Raw genomic sequence first — 21935 nt, forward strand, 5'->3', positions numbered from 1 at the left:
GTGGGGAGGACAGTTTCCCTTCCTCAGTCAATTAGTTGTCTTGATCAGATTAATGGGCAATAACAGATTCACTGGCCCATCAGGAAGAATTTTTGATTTGTGAAAGATATAATTTAAGCTTTGGAGGGGGAGTCGGGCTGTAACGCAGCGGGTTAAGCGCAGGTGGCGCAAAGCACAAGGACCAGCATAAGGATCCCGGTTCGAACCCCGGCTCCCCACCTGCAGGGGAGTCACTTCACAGGCGGTGAAGCAGGTCTGCAGGTGTCTATCTTTCTCTCCTCCTCTCTGTCTTCCCCCTCCTCTCTCCATTTCTCTCTGTCCTATCCAACAACTACGACAACAATAATAACTACAACAATAAAACAACAAGGGCAACAAAAGGGAATAAATAAAATAAATATTAAAAAATAATAATAATTTAAGCTTTGGAAACACAGTGTTTTCCTCTGCTTGTGAAAAGTAATTCATCTTAGTGTACATTCTCCCTCAATTTTATATGAGCCAGAGAGAGAGCTAGAGATGGAGACAGGGAACATGTACAAACACGCAAGAGAAAGGACTGATTATAGGAGTAGTTCTGTATCCTATTTTTCCCACTCTTATATATTCCCATGCCAATTAATTTTTTTTTTAATTAAAAAAGTGACTAAGAGTTGGCCATGGCACATCACAAAAAAAGGCATTCATTAATGATGAGACCATGAAAAAGATTATCAGGAAGATGAATCCTCAGTCTGGGTGTATGTGTGTGTGCAAACACACGTGTGGTAGCCAGTAATGTTATTGTAAGAATTAAGTTTTGCCTTAGCAGAACTTCCTCATGGCGTGTGCTTAAAATGCGGCTGCAAAATAAAATTTTCAGAGCTTGATCAAAAAAAAAAAAAAAAGAATTAAGTTTTGCATTTAGAGCTCATTAAAACCTATAAGAACGGGAGTCGGGCAGTAGCACAGCAGGATAAACGCACATGGCGCAAAGCACAAGGACGGGCATAAGGATTCTGGTTCGAGCCCCTGGCTCCCCACCTGCAAGGGAGTTGCTTCACAGGCAGTGAAACAGGTCTATATGTATCTATCTTTCTCTCCCCCTCTGTCTTCCCCGCCTCTCTCCATTTCTCTCTGTCCTATCCAACAACTACAACATCAATAACAACAAGAATAATAACTACAACAATAAAACTGCAAGAGCAACAAAAGGGAATAAATAAAATAATAAAAAATTAAAAAAAAAAACCTACATGAATTGCCAGGGTTTAGTAAATTCTGGTAGATTTTGCTGTGTCTTCACAAAATAAAGACTGATTTATTTATTACTATTATTATTATTATTTACCACAGCACTGTTCAGTTCTGGCTTATGGTCTTGTGGGGGACTGAACCTGGGACTTTGGAGCCTAAGGCATGAAAATCTCTTTGCATAACCATTATGCTATCTATCCCTACCCAAACTAAAGGCTTTTCTTCTGTGTACACATACATACACACAATTAAAATATTTTATTTATTTATTATTTTTAATAAAATTTTTAAAGACTTTATTTATTTATGAGAAAGATTAGAGGAAAGAGAGAGAAAGAACCAGACGTTACTCTGGTAACATGTGCTGCCAGGGATCAAACTCAGGACCTCATGTTTGAGAGTCTAATGCTTTATCCACTGTGCCACCTCCCGGATCATGTATTTTTTTCAATAAAAATTTTAGATGTGGAAAATCAAATAAATCAAAACCCAAGGCTTTAGAAATTTAGATGCTGGGGCTGGGCAGTGGCACATCTGGCTAAGAGCACACATTACCATGTGCAGTGACCCAGGTTCAAGCCCCCGGTCCCCACCTGCAGGAGGCAAATTTCACAGGTGAAGCAGTGATGCAGGTGTTTGACTCTCTCTCTCCATTCCCTCGTAACTTCTCTCTGTCCTATCAAATGAAAAATAATTTTAGGTTTGATTACAATGGCATTTGGGGTAGAAGCTCCTTCTGCCATTTTTTTTTTTTTTTTTCAGAACTTGAGCTATGTGAGCTAGTGCTTCAGAGATAGCATCGCTGTTGCAGCTGTAGGAGTAACTGGAAGGTCTAGGCTTCCGCCTGGCCAGGCACAACCACTGACATGAGCCAACATTTCCAAGCAAAGGTCCAGGATCCAGGGCAACCCTAGATCTTGTCTCCCATCGCTCCAAATGTTCAAAGGAGGCTATTTTTTTCTTTCTTTCTTTCTTTCTTTTTTAAACTAGAGCACTGCTCAACTCTGGCTTATGGTGGGGCAGGGGATTGAACATGGGACTTTGGAGCCTCAGGCATAAGAGTCTAACCATTATGCATAACTATTCTGCTATCTACCCCTGCTTTTTCTTTTTTTTTTCTTTCCATAGAGTATTTTCCTACTTTTTCAGAGATTCTCCCCCACCACCCCATTCTTCCCACACCGAGCAAAAGTCGCAAACCTCATCGACTTAATTCTTTTTGCCTGGGACACTGGTCTCACCTCTTATCTGCCTCAGTGCCCTTCCGTCTGGCGAGAGCAACTGCTTCTCAGAGGCTCCAAGGAAGGACCTATCCATCCATGAGCCACTAGCCTTCTGTGGAGATGCTAACTCGGAAGCAGCCCAGGTGGCAGAACTAGGGGGGAATCATGCGTCTCATCCCTGAGGACATACCGGGCTCAGAGGTAGGGAAAGGAGAACTAACATCTCGGTGCAGCTCCTGGCCAGTGTTCCTTTGGCCACAGCGAGGACGAAGAGAAAGAACTGCAAGGTGATAGTGAAGATCAGGCTGAAAGAGCCAGCTGGGCGAGGGAGGGGAGAGAAAATAGTTACCCGCTTGGCATCACAGTAGCGAAGCCCAAACGTGTGAAACTGAGGGAAGAAAGTTGGCTTGACCGCGACGATCTGCGTGTAGAGCTCTGCGGGCCGGGACATGGCGGGCGTGCCTGACAGCAAGACTACCCTCTTGGCCATCTGGAAAGCAAATGGACAGATATGCTCGGAGTACAGACAGGGGGCACACAGGGACCGGCCCTGAGACGGACTCGGGGGCAGTTAGGATCACAAAATTCCCTGGAGTCTGCACCAACCCCTTGCTCTTCCTGGACCGTGGGCGGGTCTCAAATGTATTCATGTCTTTGAGTCAAGATCTACAGTCTGAAGACACTAAGACCGGCATTCACTCGGCCCAGTGTGGACAGTGACCCTGGGCTCTCAGTGAAGGAACGACAGCCGGGGGTAGGGGGCTGGGGGGAGAGCGCAGGCGGTGTGGTCAGTGCACCTCCCGGCATGTCATCGCCTTCCCTTCAAGTCCTTTCTGGCTGTCTCTCTCCCGGCCTCTGTCCATCTCTGTATTAACAGAGTCCCGGATACTGAGTCATGTCTTATCTATCTCTCTTAATAGACTCTGAGGCCAAGAACGAGGCTTCATCCTCCTGTCCTTCCTTCCTGCTTTTCCCTCCTTTTTTCCCTTTTCTCTTTATTTTCTTCAGAAAGGGAGAGAGACAGAAATAGGGACAGAGACAGATAGACCACTGCACTGAAGCGTCCTTGAACGTGGGGAGCTGGGCTCAAACCTGGGTCGTGCACCGGCAGAGCAGCACACTGTCCAAATGAGCTACTTCACTGCTCCTTCGCTACTAGAAACAAGAAGGTGCTGGCAATCATTACGTACAGAGTGGCTCTAAGCATGCAACTGTGTATATCTAGTCATGAAGGGCATGGAATGTAAACTTCGCCCTGGTTCTTGTGGCTGGAGAAAGGCACAAAAGGAGAAAGGAGGGTCTGAGGCAAAAGTTACCCTTTATAGGCAGCCGTGTGACTTGTAATTTCTGATGATAAGCCTGTGCCTCACTAAGCAAAGGGTCATGATAGCTTGGTGGACCATAAACAAGTGAGACTGATGACATGATGTCTGTAGGGTAAGGTCCTAGGCCCCCATGAAAGTCGAGTACAACACCCTCTGTGGGAGCATGCACAGCACACACAGCCCTCAACTGCTCATACTTAAGACAGATGACTTGCTTTGAACCTCTGCTTGCTTTCTTTAAAAAATTTTATTATCTTTACTTATTGGATAGAGACAGCGAGGAATAGAGAGGAAGGGGGAGACAGATACTTGCAGCACTGTATCACCACTTGTGAAACTTTCCCCCTGCAGGTGGGGTCTGGGGGATTGAACCCTGGTACTTGCACACTGTAAGGTGTGCCACCACCCAGTCCCCTGAATGTCTGCTCTCTGACCTAACTGTACTAAACACCAATAAAAGGAGCACCAGCTTTGGGGATCGGACGGTAGCACAGCGGGTTAAGTGCACACGGTATGAAGTGCAAGGACTGGCTTAAGGATCCTGGTTCCCCACCTGCAGGGGAGGTTGCTTCACAGGCAGTGAAGCAGGTCTGCAGGTGTCTGTCTTTCTATCCCTCTCTCTGTCTTCCCCTCCTCTCTCCGTTTCTCTCTGTCCTATCCAGCAACAACATCAATGGCAACAATGACAACAAGGGCATCAAAATGGGGGTGGGGGTGGGGAAATGGCCACTGGGAGCACTGGATTATGCAGGCACTGAGTCCCAGTGATAGCCCCTGATGGCAAAATAAATAACAATAGGGAGTCGGGCGGTAGCCCAGCGGGTTAAGCACGTATGGCACGAAGAGCAAGGGCCAGCATAAGGACCCTGGTTCGAGCCCCCGGCTCCCCACCTGCAGGGAAGTTGCTTCACAGGTGGTGAAGCAGGTCCGCAGGTGTCTGTCTTTCTCTCTTCCTCTGTCTTGCCCTCCTCTCTCCATTTCTCTCTATCCTATCTAACAACAATGACATCAATAACAATGATAATAACTACAACAACAATGAAAAACAACATGGGCAACAAAAGGGAAAATAAATAAATATAAAAAATAATTTAAAAAATAAATAACAATAAAAAGGAATTGATAAAATATTTTGTGATAGAGCTATACAATAAAATATTATAGGATAAAATAGGGCTCATAAGAACGGGGGCGGGGAGAGACAGCATAATGGTCCAGCAGAGACTCTTCATGCCTGAGGCTCCAATGTCTCAGGTTTAGTTCCACCACCACCATAAGCCAGAGCTGAGCAGTGTTCCAATTAAAAAAAAAAAGGCTGAGCCACCTGGAATGAGATTTCCAAGATACGCTAGTAAGGGGTCAAAAGATAGGTGTGAAAACAGTGGCTGTGTTCTTTAGGAGAGGAAAAAGGAAGCACACACTAGCAGGAGGATGACAGATCATGTTTTAAAATGATGATGTTTTCCCAGCCTGAAAATATGGTAACTCTCTCTGCCTTTGAGGAGAGAGAGCGAGCAAGGGACTGGGAGTCAGAGTTACTCCTTTTGACATAACCTTCGGTACTCTTTGAGTATATCATCTACTTTAAATGACTTCGAGGAAATAGAAACAAGCTTCTCCATTTAAGACCACTGTACTCATCTCATGAAGGCAGTCAACAGATATTTAAAAAGACTCGGGGGTCAGGCGGTAGTGCAGCGGGTTAAGCGCACGTGGCGCTAAGCGCAAGGACCAGCTTAAGGATCCTGGTTCGAGCCCCCGGCTCCCCACCTACAGGGGAGTCACTTCACAGGCGGTGAAGCAGGTCTGCAGGTGTCTATCTTTCTCTTCCCCTCCTCTCCATTTCTCTCTGTCCTATCCAACAACAAACAACATCAACAATAATAACCACAACAAGGGCAACAAAAAGTGAAAGAAAAAAAAAAAAGGCCTCTAGGAGCAGAAGGATTCATGGTGCAGGCACTGAGCCCCAGCAATAACCCTGGAGGCAAAAAAAAAAAAAAAAAAGATGCTACTCACACACATAGAGAAAAAACTGTATTCATTAGGAAAGGATGATGGGGCTCTGCAAACTGTTTTCCCTCTGAAGAAATAGTCCATTACTACTGCGTTGTCAGAACTCATGGCACATTTTTGCTAGAAAAACAGAATGTCATGACTTTTCTGACAACCCAACCGATTAACAATAAGAAGCACTGCAAATAAAACACAGGTAAAGAATACCCATATACCTCACTGCTCAAAAGGAGGGAGACCAACAGCCGCAGGGGCTGCAACTGTGTGGCAAGAAAGACCCTGAGATTTGGGCTCAGTGGGTGTGCAGAGAGACTGGACTTCAGAGACATCAGGTAAAATTATGATCCAGTGGTTCTGCGTGCAGGACTTTGTCCTAACAAGATAGAGTATGCAAGCTATAAATGTAAGGGTAGTGTTCATTTGTAGGATTAGTTTTAAGAGCAAAGCAGTGTCTTGACACTAAGGGTTAAATTATGGGAAGGAATGGAAGAGGGGGGCTTAAGGGGCAAGGTGGGGTTGTAGGTTGGGGCTGAGAATATTCTGCAGACACCCGTGATGCCGAGCTGGGGAATAGTGGCCCCGTGTAAACATCCGCTGTAAACCACTAACCTCCGAACAAAATGGAAATAAAAAACGTTGGCCTTGGATGTGAGGGTGATCTGGCCGTGACATGTCTCACCAAGATTGTCAGGATCTGACTGGCTAGACAGATGTCCCCTCAACTTTTCATGTGTGTCCCTCCCAAAGCTGCATGCATGGCCAAAGAGGGTGTGACCTCCCTGAATACAGATGGACGGGTCTCAGTTGAGGCTACACAAGAAGCTGTCCTCCTGCAACAATCTCAATGGCAACTGTGCCCTACACCTGGTATGTCAGAAACATATCAAAACACTTCATTCATGGTGATTTTTTAAAAAATATTTATTATTTATTTTTCCTTCTGTTGCCCTTGTTTTTTATTGTTGTTGCAGTTATTATTGTTGTTGATAGGACAGAGAGAAATGGAGAGGAGGGGAAGACAGAGAGGGGAAGAGACAGACAGACACCCGCAGACCTGCTTCACTGCCTGTGAAGTGACCCCCCTGTAGGTGGGGAGCTGGGGGCTCGAACTGGGATCCTTATGCCGGTAGTTGCACTTCATGCCACGTGCGCTTAACCCGCTGCGCTACCGCCCGACTCCTGGTTTTTTTTCTTTTGCTAAAAGGAATAGGTGATTTTACTTTTGTCCTTTATAGCTTTGACTTGCCTTCTTTCACCAGTTTATGCAGAAAGTAACTCGTATGCTTGGTAACCCAGGCAAGTAGTGCTGGTGGGGGAACAAAGGTGCCACATTTCCCAGAGGGTAATGACACCAGCTCCTACAAGCAAGGCAACATGTCCTCTGCAGGTGGCTGCTATCAAATTACAGAACCCACACGTTCTGGACACTGTCTAGCTCAGTTATCCCACAGGCAGGGTGACAGAACCAGATTTACCTTGCCATGAGCACTTGCTAAATATATTTTGAAACATTAATTATCTAGACTACAGTTCTAAGTTATGGCGACAATCCAGAGGTCTTAAATCGGGCTTGTCAGGAGCTTTTCAAAGACATGTTGCACTTGCTCCTCTCTTTAAGTTTCACTTCTTTAGAGAATCTAGATCGGTGACTCGTAACAGAGCTGGACAAGAGTGATTTGGCCCCTAGGAAATGCTTGGAAATAACTGGAAAGACTTTTTAAAGGATTTATCTACTTACTAACATGAGAGCGCAGGAACAGACAAAAACAGAGCATTCCTCAGCATGTGAGGTGGCAGGGCCTGAACTTGGCACCTCGTGCTGTTAGATCCAACACTCCAGCCACTGTCACACCTCCATACTGGAAACAAATGTGGTCATCACAACTGAGGGAAACCAATGACACATGGTGGGTAGAGGCCACAATACTCAGGACAGTCCCCATAAGCCAAGGTCATTCAGGCTCAAATTATCACGAGAGTCAAGATGGAGAAACTCCCCCCCCGCCCCCAAAAACAGAGCAGAGATGAAAAGGGTGGCAAACAGAACAACAGAATGCACCACCCCCTCCTCCCTCAAACCTACCAACAGACTAACGTCACCACCCCTTCCTGCCCTCAAACCTACCAATAGACTAACGTCACCACCCCTTCCTGCCCTCAAACCTACCAACAGACTAACGGCATCACCCCTTCCTGCCCTCAAACCTACCAACAGACTAACGGCATCACCCCTTCCTGCCCTCAAACCTACCAACAGACTAACGGCATCACCCCTTCCTGCCCTCAAACCTACCAACAGACTAACGTCACCACCCCTTCCTGCCCTCAAACCTACCAATAGACTAACGTCACCACCCCTTCCTGCCCTCAAACCTACCAACAGACTAACGTCACCACCCCTTCCTGCCCTCAAACCTACCAACAGACTAACGTCACCACCCCTTCCTGCCCTCAAACCTACCAACAGACTAACGTCGTCACCCCTTCCTGCCCTCAAACCTACCAACAGACTAACGTCGTGGGAAGCCAACATTATAGAAGCAGGTAGTCTCAAGACACCTTCCCAAATGTGAACATGGGCGCTGCTTCAAAATGTTAGTACATCCAAGTTCTACTGCAAATATAGGGTGACATATACTATCAATAGTTCTGAGTTAAAAGTTTGGCTTTAACTTAATATGACTGAGATAACCAAGATGGAAGTCTGCTTTAAGAGGTCTGGCGCAGAAGCAGGCACCTCAGGAACTAATATGTTGTCTAGCGCGACTGCCCAGTCAATAGTGCATTAGCAACACAGGAGCTGAGAAGCTTCCCTATTAGACCTTTAACGATATAATCTATCTACTGCGCTTTTTAAAAATTTTTTGGTCTAAACAGTAAGGGATACAGATTTGATTTTAGTTATGGCTGTAATATTAGAACCACAATAGCAATGTCTATTAACATCTTTCAGAAGAAACATATTAAAGGCAAAGAAGGGTCGCCATCCTGGGAAAAGTGTTGCATCTACGTGTGTCTACTGACGGCTCTTGGTGATAAATATTTACAGGCCACACGAGCAGAGGATCAAGCCTTTCATGTAAAGGACATTTTATCTTTAAGTTTGGGGCACGTCATATAACCCTGCTTTGGAAGATGTATATTCCCGGCTATTCCTCAAAACACACAAAGAAAACCCCTTCAGTTTGAAATGCACAGGTCTCAGCGTGTGCTTTGTAGGAAGCTGGGAACACTAAGTTGATTTTCATGTGCTTGTGAACTTCCCGAATACTTAGCACAGCTGCTTTCAATAGTTTAGACACAAACTGAAGCTTCCTTTAAGCAACAGAAGCTGTGGCTTTACTTATCGATTGTCACTGGGGCTGCCCCATTCCAGGCTGACCTCCTTCTGCTAGAAAGACAGGGAAAGACACCAGAGCACTGAGGTGCCCTTCAGTGCGGTGGGGGCTGGGCTTGAACCTGGGTTGTGGCCGTGACAAAGCAGGCACACTATTCAAGCTGGCCCCAAAGCTGTAGTCTGAATATGCTGGTGCAACACAAAGGCTGTTTAACGGGTCACAAGATAAGAATTTCATTAGGACTGGGCGCCAGGTTGACTGCACACGTTAACATACACAAGGACCTGGGTTCAAGCCCCCTGCAGAGGGGAAGCTTTACAAGCAGTGAAGCAGTGCAGCAGGTGTCCCTCTTTCCCTCTCAGTTTCTCTCTGTCCTATCAAATAAAATAAAATTTCTTTTTCATTGCCATCAGGGTTATGGCTGGGGCTCAGTGCTGGCACTATGAATCCACTGCTCCTGGAGGCCATTTTTTCCCTGAACCCCCCTTCTATAAGACTTGATAGGACAGAGAGAAATTGAGAGGGGGGTTAGAGAGGGAGAGAGAAAAATAGACACCCGCAGACCTGCTTCATTGCTCATGAAGTTTGCCTGCCGCAGGTAAGGAGCGCGGGGCTTGAACCAGGATCCCTGTGCTTGGTAATATGTGTGCTTTAACTGAGTGTGCTACTGCTGGACCCTCCTATCAAATAAAATAAAGAAAAAACTGAAAGAAAAAAAAGACATTATGGGGAGTTGGCTGGTAGCACAGCGGGTTAAGCACACATGGCACAAAGCGCAAGGACCGACGGAAGGATCCTGGTTCGAGCCCCCGGCTCCCCACCTGCAGGGGAGTTGCTTCACAGGCGGTGAAGCAGGTCTGCAGGTGCCTATCTTTCTCTCATCCTCTCTGTCTTCCCCTCCTCTCTCCATTTCTCTCTGTCCTATCTAACAATGACAACATCAATAACAACAATAACTACAACAACAACAATAAAAAAGACAACAAGGGCAACAAAAGGCAAGACAAATAAATACAATTTTTTTTAAAGTCAAAAAAAAAAAAAAAGACACTATGATTTGCTTAGTCTACTTAATCCCAAGTAGATTCCACTAAAGTCCCCTATGACATGAGAAAAAAGAATTCTACCCTGACATGAGAGAGAAGGCTGATTCTAATGCTTTTTATTCTTTCCCTCCTAAAACTTGTCACAGAATTATAATAATGAAAGGGAATTTGAGACATCCTTCTTCTTTTGAGGGTTGGGGTCTAGGATACGGAATGCAGACACGAAGAAGCCTGCCAGCACAAGTACTGAGTCTGTATTGCATGCCAGAGTACACTCCTTTTATTTTCACTTTATAATGTTTTCTTTTTAAAACTTATTTTAGATAGAAACTGAAAGGGGGAGGGGAGACAGAGGGCTAGAGAGACAGACACCTGCAGGGTGGAGTCAGGACTTGAACCTAAGTCCTTGCCTAGGGTAATCAATCTTGTGGGCCACCACCCAGTCCCGAGAGTAGACGGCTTTTAGTTACAAGTTTGAACCTCACCCCCCCCCACCCCCCCGCCTGCTCTGAAGCTAAGGCTCACATCTGCCGAAGTGCTCAGCAACAGGCCCAGACCAAAAGAAAAAGGAACGTGGATGGAGCCTAAACCTCCACTGCCCAACACGCTGAGGGTCAATCCCAGAAAAGCACCGAACTTATAAAGCCTGGACCTGGTCTTGCCAGTTTCTCCCTGGTGCCTGCTGGCCTGGCTGTGAGTCTAACCTTCATTTCCTTTGGTTCCTAGCATTCTGTGACCTCTGCCTTTGCAAGTCACTCAGGAGACAGCTCCTCCTGAGCTGTCTGGAGGACATGGTAGGGAGCTTGTCCCTCTGCCACATCCGGGCATCAGGGAGGATCCATGATGCAGTCCTGACCCAGCCTGTGGCTTTCAACAGGGCTTCATGACTGAGAGGCAGAAACAACTGCAATGGACACTAGCTCTCAAGCGGGATGTGAGGAAGAAAGTGACACTGGTAGCAAAGCTGACATGCCCCAAGCTGATGCTAAGTTATAACTGTGGCCCATGGCTCTGGTCGGCAGCTCCTGGCCCCTCTGCCAGTCTGAGCAGGACACTGGACGCTGGCCACTGGTCCATTCTCTGCAGGACTCACCTTGAGGATGGGCATAGCCGCACGACAGCGGGCAGTCTTAATGTTTTTGAGGAAGTGAGATTCATCCTGCAACGAGAAGAGTCACGTAGGTGAGTAAAATGGAATCCAGTCACGTAGGTGAGTAAAATGGAATCCCAAGTGGATGGCGAGAGAGTCCAAGTTTAGCCTGACCATAGCACGTCGCTGCCTGGGACGTCCTCCTTAGCTCCTTTTCATTCAAGGAGACAGCATGGGTCTGGGGGAGGTCCCGGGTTCAGGCATCCATTGCCACCTCATTCTAGGCAAGATGACTCACCTCTTGGAGGGGTTGAGTGATTCCTCCATCCTGCCCACCCCACAGGCTGCCTGGAACAAATCCCACTACCTTATGAGGTGCACATCTTCCCAGCACTAAAGCAAAGTGTGCTAAAGATCCACTGTGTGTCCTGAGCTGGTCTATACCCTGTCCCCAGGGACTTATACCACTGGCAGGAAATCAGTCACTACCACCCCAATGCTTGAGCATCCTTTTATTTTTTTATTTTTATTTTTTTTGCCACTAGTTATCGCAGGGGCTCAGTGCCAGCACTACAAATTCACTGCTCCTGGCAGCCATTTTTTCCTTTTTTTTTTTTCCTTTCTTGTTTCTTATTTGGCAGGACAGAGAGAACTGAGAGGGGAGGGGAGATAAAAGAGAAGGATACCTACAGACCTGCTTCACTGCTTGTGAAGTAGCCCCTCTGCCAGTTGGGAGTGGGGGCTCGAACCCAGGTCCTTGCACATGGTAATATGTGCACTTAACCAGGTGTACCACTGCCTGGCCCCCCAGCCTATGTTATACTGCTGTCACTGAGGTGTGCATGACAAAGGACCTTGGGAACTTAAGGAGGAGAGAAAACCCAGTTTATCTCCTTAGAGATCAACAGTCCTGTTCAGAACAGAGCGTCTGATTATTAAAAGCTCTGTATTTGTGTATAAGCAAAGCAGAATATATCTTTATTTACTCAATTATTAAAGAGAGATACAGAGAGAGACCAGAGCACTGCTCAGCTCTGGCTTATGGTGGAGCTGGGAATTGAACCTAGGACTTCAGAATCTCAAGCATGAAAGGGTTTTTGCATAACCATTGTGCTATTTCCCCAGCCTTATGTCATACTTTATAAAGCGTTATGAATAACTAAGACAATTCTTATATTGGGAAAAGTTTCTTTTTTAAGAAATATTTTATGGGGGCTGGGTAGTAGTGCAGTGGGTTAAGGGCACATGGTATGAAGCACAAGGACCGGTGTAAGGATTCTGGTTCCAGCCCCCCCCTTTCAGGGGGGTCGCTTCACAAGTGATGACACAGGTCAGCAGATGCTTATCTTTCTCTCCCTTCTTGATTTCTCTGTGCTAGTCAACAACAGTAACAGGAATAACAACAACGATAAACAACAAGGGCAACAAAAGGGAAAAAATAGCCTCCAGGAGCAGTGGATTCATAGTGTAGGCACTGAGCCCCAGCAATAACCCTAGAGGAAAAAAAAAACTGTAGTCTGGGAGGTGGTCCAGTGGATAAAGCATTGGACCCACAAGCATGTGGTCCTGAGTTCAATCCCCAGCAGCACATGTACCACAGTGATGTCTGGTTCTTTTTCTGCTATCTTTCTCATTAATAAATAAATAAAATCTTTAAAAAATATTTTATTTATTTGGGTAGAGATAGAAATCAAGAGGGGAGTGGAAAGATAAAGGAGGAGAGAGACAGAAAGACATCTGAAGCACTGCTTCCCACTTCTGAAGTTCTCCCCCTGCAGGTAAGGGCCAGGGGCTTGAACCTGGGCCTTGTGCATTGTAGCATGTGCACTCAACCAGGTACATCGCCACTTAGCCCTGGAAGTTTCTATTCTGGTATGTATTTATGTTACAGATATATATAGAAAAGGCAGAGAGACAGAGAGAGATACCACAGCACTGACACATCCCTTCAGTGCAGTGAAGAGTGGGTTCAAATCTGGCTTGCACACATGGAGAAGCCAGTGAGCTATTCCACCAGCCCTATGCGACGTCTTAAATGACTTAACATACACAAGTTCTCCAAGTAGTCCTGCCTCTTGGTGAGTGCTCAGCAGTCGGCTGTCCTGCACCAGAAGCCCCTACCTCTGTCCCTGAAGATGTTCACCTCAGCTACAGTCAGTCAGCAAGGACCCAGAAAGCACAGTAGATGAACTCCCAGATGCCGAGCTACTAGACCTGGATTGCACTCCTTGTCTGATGATGGGCCTGCCCGACAGCCGAGAAAGCGGTCTACAGAAACAGCAGATGGCAAAGGAGAGTGGAGGGAGGATCCTTCTAACTGCAGGGCATAGAGGGACGACTGTTCTCAGTAACACAGGCACACCTGGCATCTGAAGTCTCTTCTGAGCAGTGTGGCGACTCTGAGGTGTCACTTCACAACTAGCACATTTCTCTGAAGCCAGGAGAGCAGAGGGGCCTTATATCACTAAAGAACAAACCAGTTCAGGATTGAGAGAGTCATACGGCACATTACGTGTTGAGGTAGAGTTCTGGAGCCACTCTGACCGGTGGCTGTCCATCCTACCAGTCTCGTGCCTGTGGGCAAACTGCGTAACCCCTCTCACTGTCAGTTTCACCGGTGGTGAAGCAGGCATGGTATCTGCTGAGGGGCCCAGGGGAGATCAGTGACTATGTATATCAAGTACTGACTTAGGATGTCTCAAAGAACGGGGGAGTTTGGGTGGGGGGACAACTAATTGGTCCTGCAAAGAGACGCTCCTGCCTGAGGCTCTGAGGTCCCAGGTTCAGTGTTCAGCCCTCTGTACCACCATCAGCACTGCTCTAGTGAAAAAAAAGATTCTCCTCACTCACTGCAGAACCACTGCCATTATCCTGGTTACCTCAAGTTTGTATCCTACGTATGCAGCTGCTATTACTTCAAAGTCATACCTGTGGCAAAGCAGAAATGACTCCCCCCAAAGAATCAGTACCAGGCAGAGTTCTGAAGAAGACAGACATTTAAGTTGTGCATGCCAAGAATTCAGTATGGTTCCCATGTGCAAAATGTGACTATGTCTCTGAGCTCACACAATAGTTGGTTCACATAGTTTTGAGGACACCGGAAAGTATCCTAATGGCGTGTGTGTGTGTGTGTGTGTCCCCTGTTGTGTGTGTGTCTGTCCCGTTGGACTGTGGCTCCAGGGAGCACAGGTCTGGCCCTTCTCCCTCCACTCCCTCAAGTACATGGCAATCAACCTGTCAGGTGAATGTGCCTCCCACAGTGGTCAGCCCAGCACTAGGCCACCAGGGCATGAACTTGCTCCTGTGATGTTGCCGGTCTGTAAGGTTGAGAGGCTGCCCTTTCCTGGTAACCTAAGGCCTCTCTCCTTTCTCTCCTTCTCAAGAAGAAACACAGAAAGATTTTGAGCAGTGACAACTGGGAAACCCCCGCCAACAGAGAAATCTGTTTTTTTTGTAAATAAGATCTTTCTTTCTTTCCTTCTTTCTTCCTTCCTTTTTGTTGTTTTATTGTTGTAGTTATTATTGTTGTTGTTGGATAAGACAGAGAGAAATGGAGAGAGAAGGAAAGACAGAGAGGGGACAGAAAGACAGACACTTGCAGACCTGCTTCACCACCTGTGAAATGACTCCCCTGCAGGTGGGGAACTGGGGGCTCAAATGGGGATCCTTACGCCGGTCCTTGCGCTTTGCGCCACCTGCGCTTTACCCGCTGTGCTACCGCCCAATTCCCAGAGAAGTCTATTTTTAAGAGCATGATGTATTATACCAGTGGTTTGTTCAAATCCACTCAGATGAATAAACAGAGAAGAACAAGTTCATTCATACTGTTTGGAGGCAGGGGGTCTCTACGCTTTGCCAAAAAGAAAAACAGTGGAGAAACTTCCATTGAAAGTGTATCTGTCATGCACTTCCCTGAATGCTTGTTAGCGGTTCCTGGAGTTGGGGCTGAGGAGCAGGTGAGTGAGCAGAGACGACACCTCTTGAGGGGGAGTTTCGTGAGTGAGCGGTGGCTAGAACCAGCTTGTCTAGACTTTCCTTATTATTTTCCTGAGGCCTTAGAGAAATGGAAGGTGGTTGTGGAACCATGTGTTGCCACAGCAGCAAGCTCTGGGGAATCCTCTTTATAAGCCAGCTAGAAAGGCCAGGTGACAGCTCACCTCATAGAGCGCACACTTTACCCGGAGTGAGACCATTGGCTCAAGGGCTCAAGTCCTGGCACCACACGGGAGCACTGGGTGGCACTAGCATGTTCCTGGGTTGGTGCAGTGGTGGAGTGGTGGGGCTCTCTCACTCTGCTTCTCTCTCAAAATAAATGAACAAATAAATGGAGATTAGGCTAGGTCTGGGGGCTGCACAGCAGTGGTACTGTACATGCACGAGGCCCTGAGTTCATTCCCTGGTGTTGCGTTAAAATAAGCAAACAGGTTCGAACCCCGGCTCCCCACCTGCAGGGGAGTCGCTTCACAGGCGGTGAAGCAGGTCTGCAGGTGTCTGTCTTTCTCTCCTCCCCTCTGTCTTCCCCTCCTCTCTCCATTTCTCTCTGTCCTATCCAACAACGACAACAACAATAATAACTACAACAATAAAACAACAAGGGCAACAAAAGGGAATAAATAAATAAAATAAATATTAAAAAAGAAAAAAAGAAAGAAAATTAAAAAAAAAAAATAAGCTAACAGGGGCCGGTCGGTAGCACAGCAGGTTAAGTACACATGGCGCAAAGTGCAAGGACCAGAGCAAAGCTCAAGGACCGGAGTAAGGATCCCAGTTTGAGCCCCCGGCTCCCCACTTGCAAGGGGAGTCGCCTCACAAGCAGTGAAGCGGGTCTGCAGATGTCTTTCTCTCCCCCTCTCTGTCTTCCCTCCTCTCTCCATTTCTCTCTGTCCTATCCAACAAAAACAACAGCAATAACAATAACAACAAAAACAATGGCAACAAAATGGGAAAAAAGGCAGTGGATTCTTAGTGCAGGTACAGAGCCCCAGCAATAACCCTGGAGGCAAAAAACAAACAAACAAAAAAAAGAAACAAGCAAACAACTAGAGTACAAAGTGCTTGTAGCATAGGGAGGAAATCAGCTGCTGCTGGGTGGAGGAGTCACTGGCAGTTTGAGTTACAAGTCAGTCACTTAGGCAAGAAGGCAGCAGATGAATCCTGCCAGTTGTGTCCACACTGTGGTTTCTGGAGCCCTCGGCCCTGTGGGGTCCACATGCCAGTCTCCTCCCTATCTCCCCACAGCAGTGTTGTGGGGGGAGGGCACAATGCCCCCACCCCCCACCCCCCATGCAGCAGCACTCATCAGCTACATTCTCCAGAAAGCTCCCTGGGGAGATTCTAGCATGAACCAGGGCAGAGACCGCTGCTGGAGAGGAACCCAGTGCCGGCTCCCCACAAAACAGACAGCGACTACTGGAACTGAGTGAGGCTCCAAGAAATCACGGTTATAAGAGGCCTGGAGGGCTCTTAAGGCAGAATGGCCCCACAGAAGGAGGGAAAAAGTACTTAGAGAGATTCTCACGTCACTTACGATGATGACGACTTTAAAAAAGGCGGACTTCAGCTGTTTCTCCATCTTGCTCAGAAGGTCAAAACTGACGATGTTGACCAGGCCTGCTGTCAGGCTGTCCTTCCCTTTCACCACCACGTTGATGTTGTCTGGACGCAGGGAGGGCAGCCACTGGAGGAAGGCCTGAGGGTGACAGGAGAGAACAGAAGTGGCATGGAGACCCGGCCCAGCAGTGCCCCGGTGGCCCTCAGTAAGCCAGTGTCAGTGCTCCCTGCAAAACCAAAACCCTGCTGGGCCTCCCACCCTCTGCATCCTCCTGCATCTGCAGCAGCTCTGTCCTCACTGTAAGAAGTGGAGATGGCTGTGGTCCGGGAGGTGGCGCAGTGGATAAAGCATCAGACTCTCAAGCGTGAGGTCCTGAGTTCAATCCCCGGCAGCACATGTGCCAGAGTGATGTCTCCTCCTATGTTTCTTACTAATGAATAAATAAAATAGTTTAAAAATATTTATTTTATTTATTTATTCCCATTTGTTGCCCTTGCTGTTTTATTGTTGTAGTTATTACTGTTGTCGTTGTTGTTGGACAGAGAGAGATGGAGAGAGGAGGACGAAGACAGAGAGAGGGAGAGAAAGACAGACACCTGCAGACCTGCTTCAGCAGAGATGAGATCTTTAAAGGCTGCCCACTCTGTCCTCTGAATGCCATCCGATCACACTACCTTGAGAGGAGTCTTTGTTAAAGTCACGGCGCTGAGAACTGACCTGCTCCCAGGTGAAGCGTACGGATGACGGCACCACCACCAGCAGCGGCCACTCGTTCCTGTAAAAGGCTGCTATGCAGATGGCTTGGATGGTCTTCCCCAGGCCCATGTCATCGGCCAGCAGCAGGCGGCCCCTCTTGGCGATGGCAAAGCTTTGAAAGGAGATGAGGTCAGGAGAGCAGCGTGGTATGTTTCCCAGGGCCATCTGCCACCTGCTTCATGCCACTGTCCATGTAATGTGACACATGCTACTCAGGATGGGCCACCACAGACCCTGCTCACAAGAGAGTTCCCCGCCCCAAAAGAAGGAAGAGCAGGATCATTTTGGTGAAGAGGCCAGGGAAGACCTCTTGGCATGCCAGGCTTGTATTTGCCATAAGGCTTATGAAACCCATGGCCCAATTATTCTGCATGGCCAGCAGAGGTCTGTAACTTCTCTCAAGCACAGAGAGGTAGCAATGGAGCCAGAGCTCCAGGCCACAGACAGTTTGATACCTGACCTGCTGATATTGTAGCCATAAATCTGCCGGGCCTCCGTGTGGTATGTTAGTTAAAAGAGACTTTAAGGGAGTCGGGCAGTAATGCAGTGGGTTAATTGCAGGTGGTGCAAAGCTCAAGGACTGGCATAAGGATCCTGGTTCAAGCCCCCGGCTCTCCACCTACAGGGGAGTCGCTTCACAGGTGGTGAAGCAGGACTGCAGGTATCTATCTTTCTCTCCTCCTCTCTCCATTTCTCTCTGTTCTATCCAACAACAACGACATCAATAACAACAACAATAAAAAATACTGAAAAAAAAAGAGACTTTAAAACAAAAGAATGTTAGGTAGAAGTAACTTTATGAAGCTGCCTTATGCAGATTTTCCTATCCCATCTTGTTCCCTTTAAACACTGGTTGTTCTCTTCAACAAACCATTCTGTTTCTTGCTACTTTAAGTTTTGGAGTTTCTTTGATGTACCTTATGACTTAACTAATAAAATACAGGAGAACCTGGTAGTAGCAGCTATATGGTTTGCCATCCTCCTAAAGGACAGTAACCATGTAAGCCACATCAGACCCCAAAGTTCCACACATGAGTCTTTGGGTGACTATCTGAGTATGAATCTGATGTGGAAGACTGAAGTCACAGAGGATCACAAGAGCAAATCCTCAGAAGCCAGTGCAGGGTACAGTCACATCACCATCAAAGAGAGGGTCAGAATCAAGATGTGGCAGGTGTTATGTGCTCTGGAGGCAGGGAGAAGACCTCCAGGAGAAAGGAAGTCCAGGGAGAGACTTGTGTTGGCCGGAGTGGCCTTCAATTCAGTGCATGGAAAGGTGAATGGGAAAGAGTCCCTGCGGAGGACGTAGGAAGGTGCCTGTTTGTGGAAGAGACTGAGAGGGGATGGAAAAGAAGAGGCAGCAGTGGAGTCCTCTTTCTGAACAACAGAAGCAGAAAGGTAAAGGCAAGGAGCTAGCAAAGACAGAAAACTATGGGATGGTGCTGGTAAGGAGGAAGGGGGAAGGGAGGGACTGAAGGGTATTTCCTGAAAGGGGAGACAGCTTCAGCCAAGTGCTCCATTAACTAGCAGTCTCCCACGCCAGCCAGTGCAGCAACCCCTGCTCAGGGTTTATGACAGGGACATGATTCTACTCGTTTGGAGCCCACCGGCCTGGGTTAGAACCTGGGCTGCATGTATGGCAAGATAGCTGCCTTGCCCAGTATAAAGGCTTTATGCCTCTATGCAAGCTATCAAACTCAGCAAGCCTCAGCTGTGGTAGATTAGCAGCGCCCAAGCAGACTTCATGTGAGGGCTAATGAAGTCAACGTGCAACGTGCTTGAAACAGTGTTTTGCGCTAACTGAAGTGCTGAGGAAATGTTGCTCATAACTGTTTTCCCACAGAAAGGAGAAAAGTCATCGAGAAACAAACAGCAGAAGCGACTCACTGAAGTCACACAATGAATGGGGGCAAAGCACCAAAGATCCTAGGTGCCAGATGCCTGGTCTCTTGCTCCAGACACCAGGCCCAGGTCATCTAACGAAAACAACCCTCAGGGGCCAGGCGGTGGCGTACCTGGTTAAGCGCTCACATTACAGAAACAACCCTCAACATTTAATTGGAACCTGGTAATCCTAATCCAGCTCTTCTTCCTTCCTTTTTAACTCAGTCAAGGCCAAGAATGGGGAGCTCTCTAACCAGCTGCTGGTAAGGGCAATGCCACGTGCAGCTGCTTGAAAGTTGCTGCCCTTGGCTGGGGAGACAGCATAATGTTTCTGCAAAACACCTTCATGCCTGAAGCTCTAAGCAATTAGGTTCAAGCGCCAGCACCACCATAAGCCAGAGCTGAGCAGTGCTCTGGTGCTTCTCTCTGCGTCTCTCTCAATGAAATAAGATAAATAAAATATAAGGAAGAAGAAGAGGAGGAGGAGAAAGAAAGAAAGAGAGAAAAAAAGAAAGTTGCTGCCTTTGAAAGTTGATGTTCAACGAGGGAGAACGCTGAGACAGCAGGTCTGTGGGGGCAGGGGTTGGCAGGCCACCTGTCACTTCTTTGCTACAAGGCTCCACCAGGCAAGAGGGAGCATCTTTCTCTCCTGGCCCACATCCATCAAGCAATTGGATGAGGCTGTGTGTGTGTGGGGGGGGGGGGCTCTACTCTCTGCTAAGACCACTCCTCCTACTCCCCGACTCCCCCTCAGTCCCTGGCCCCCACACCAAGCTACAGTGACTGGTTCTATACCAGATTCAAGGCATCAGTGCTGAATTCAGTAGGAAAGAAGTCCTTCTGCGGGGTTACCAGGTTGACGGATGCTAGCTGAAAGTCCTTGGCAGCCCCAGGTGCCATCTTTAAGGAGTAATCGGCTGAGGTCAAAAGTCAACTCAGAAGAAAGCAGAGTGGCTCAAATGGAGCACAGTGACCAGAGTGCTGGGTTTAAAAGGAGGTCCAGGGTTTGACTCCCAGCACCACATGTGCCTGAGTGATGCTCTGGTTCTGTCTACCCATGTTAATAGAGAAATAAAGTATTTAAAGGAGGAGAAAGCAGAGCTGTGAGAGGCACAGAGTGCTCACGGACATGCTCTTTAAAGACCCCGAGGGTTTAGAGTATGTGTGCTGATTTTTTTACCAGAGCACTGCTCGGCTCTGGATTATGGTGGTGTGAGGGATTGAACCTGGGACTTCAGAGCCCCATGAGTATCTTTCTGTAAAACCATATACTACCCCTGCCCTGCTGAAAATGCCCTTTTCTTCATCTAGCTTGCACTGGTTTTTCTGCACACCTGCATTCCAAGTGTTGAATAACATGAAATTTGAAAGGAATGGTTACAATCAGGTTTTGGTAAAAGTACACCCGATTATTTAAAATGGTGAATTCACTTTCTTCACCTCCTCTTGGATGGAGCTTGAAGGAATCATGTTAAGTGAGATCAGCCAGAAAGAGAAGGATGAACATGGGTTGATCTCACTCATACAGAGAAGTTTGAGAAATAAGAACAGAAGGGAGAACACAAAGCAGAACTTGGATTGGATTTGGGGTACTGCACCAAAGTAAAGGAACCTTCTGGGGGCAGGGGGGGTGAGGGGAGGGCCTGGTCCTAAAGCATGATGGTGGGAAGAGTCCGAGGTGGGGGGTTAGAGTGTTTTGCAGATAACTGAGAAGTGTTACACATGTACAAATTACTATATTTACTGCCGACTGTAAACCATTAATTCCCCCAATTAAAAACAAAACAAACAAAACAAAAAAACCCATACAACACCTGACTGCTGAAAGCCTAGCTGCTTCTCTTAATAGAGGTCCAGGGAAGGTAAGCATCTGAGCCCCAGGTGGCAGTGAGTGACGGGGGCTGAGCAGGGGAGAAGAGGAAGAGGAGGAACATACTTGACTCCGGCTCTCTGGAAGGGCAGCAGGTTAGACACGAGCTTGGCGTCCACTCCAGAAAGGTCTGCCTCAGGGACCTCGGTTTCAGGAGACGTCTTCTCCAGCTGAGACGCGAAGGCCTGGACCAGAGTGGTGGGCAGAGGATCCAGCTGAACTTGGGAGAGGCGGCGCACACACTCAACTATGACAAAATGAACAGAGGCGTCTGAGTTGGAGTGTTAGCCCGCAGAACCAGCAAGACAGAAGGGGCTTACAAACAAAAGCGCCATGGCTGCAATTCTGCTAGCTGCCAGCTTCTTGAACAAGTAACTGGGGAGAAAACTGGGGGTGAACAGATGCTTCTTAGACAAAACAGAGGGCTTGGGAGTCGGGTGGTAGCGCAGCGGGTTAAGCGCAGGTGGAGCAAAGCGCAAGGACCGGCTTAAGGATCCTGGTTCGAACCCCGGGTTCCCCACCTGCAGGGGAGTCGCTTCACAAGCGGTGAAGCAGGTCTGCAGGTGTCTATCTTTCTCTCCCCCTCTATGTCTTTCCCTC

The 21935-nt window shown here is 47.5% G+C and overlaps 1 protein-coding gene across 4 annotated transcripts in view; it reads right to left on the reverse strand.

Moving 5' to 3' along the window:
* Window positions 1-21935, reverse strand: part of SMARCAL1 (SWI/SNF related, matrix associated, actin dependent regulator of chromatin, subfamily a like 1) — a 67565-nt gene that overhangs the window by 24691 nt on the left and 20939 nt on the right. For all 4 annotated transcript variants that reach the window (XM_060193944.1, XM_007535668.3, XM_060193943.1 and 1 more), the window contains exons 7-11: window positions 21402-21582; window positions 17543-17693; window positions 16802-16963; window positions 11278-11343; window positions 2809-2949 (exon numbers count right to left, since the gene is read on the reverse strand). In XM_060193944.1, coding sequence (XP_060049927.1) covers window positions 2809-2949; window positions 11278-11343; window positions 16802-16963; window positions 17543-17693; window positions 21402-21582 — 701 coding nt within the window. The remainder of the gene's footprint in view (window positions 1-2808; window positions 2950-11277; window positions 11344-16801; window positions 16964-17542; window positions 17694-21401; window positions 21583-21935) is intronic.

Source organism: Erinaceus europaeus, chromosome 7 (genome assembly GCF_950295315.1).
Source record: "Erinaceus europaeus chromosome 7, mEriEur2.1, whole genome shotgun sequence".
Taxonomy (NCBI): domain Eukaryota; kingdom Metazoa; phylum Chordata; class Mammalia; order Eulipotyphla; family Erinaceidae; genus Erinaceus; species Erinaceus europaeus.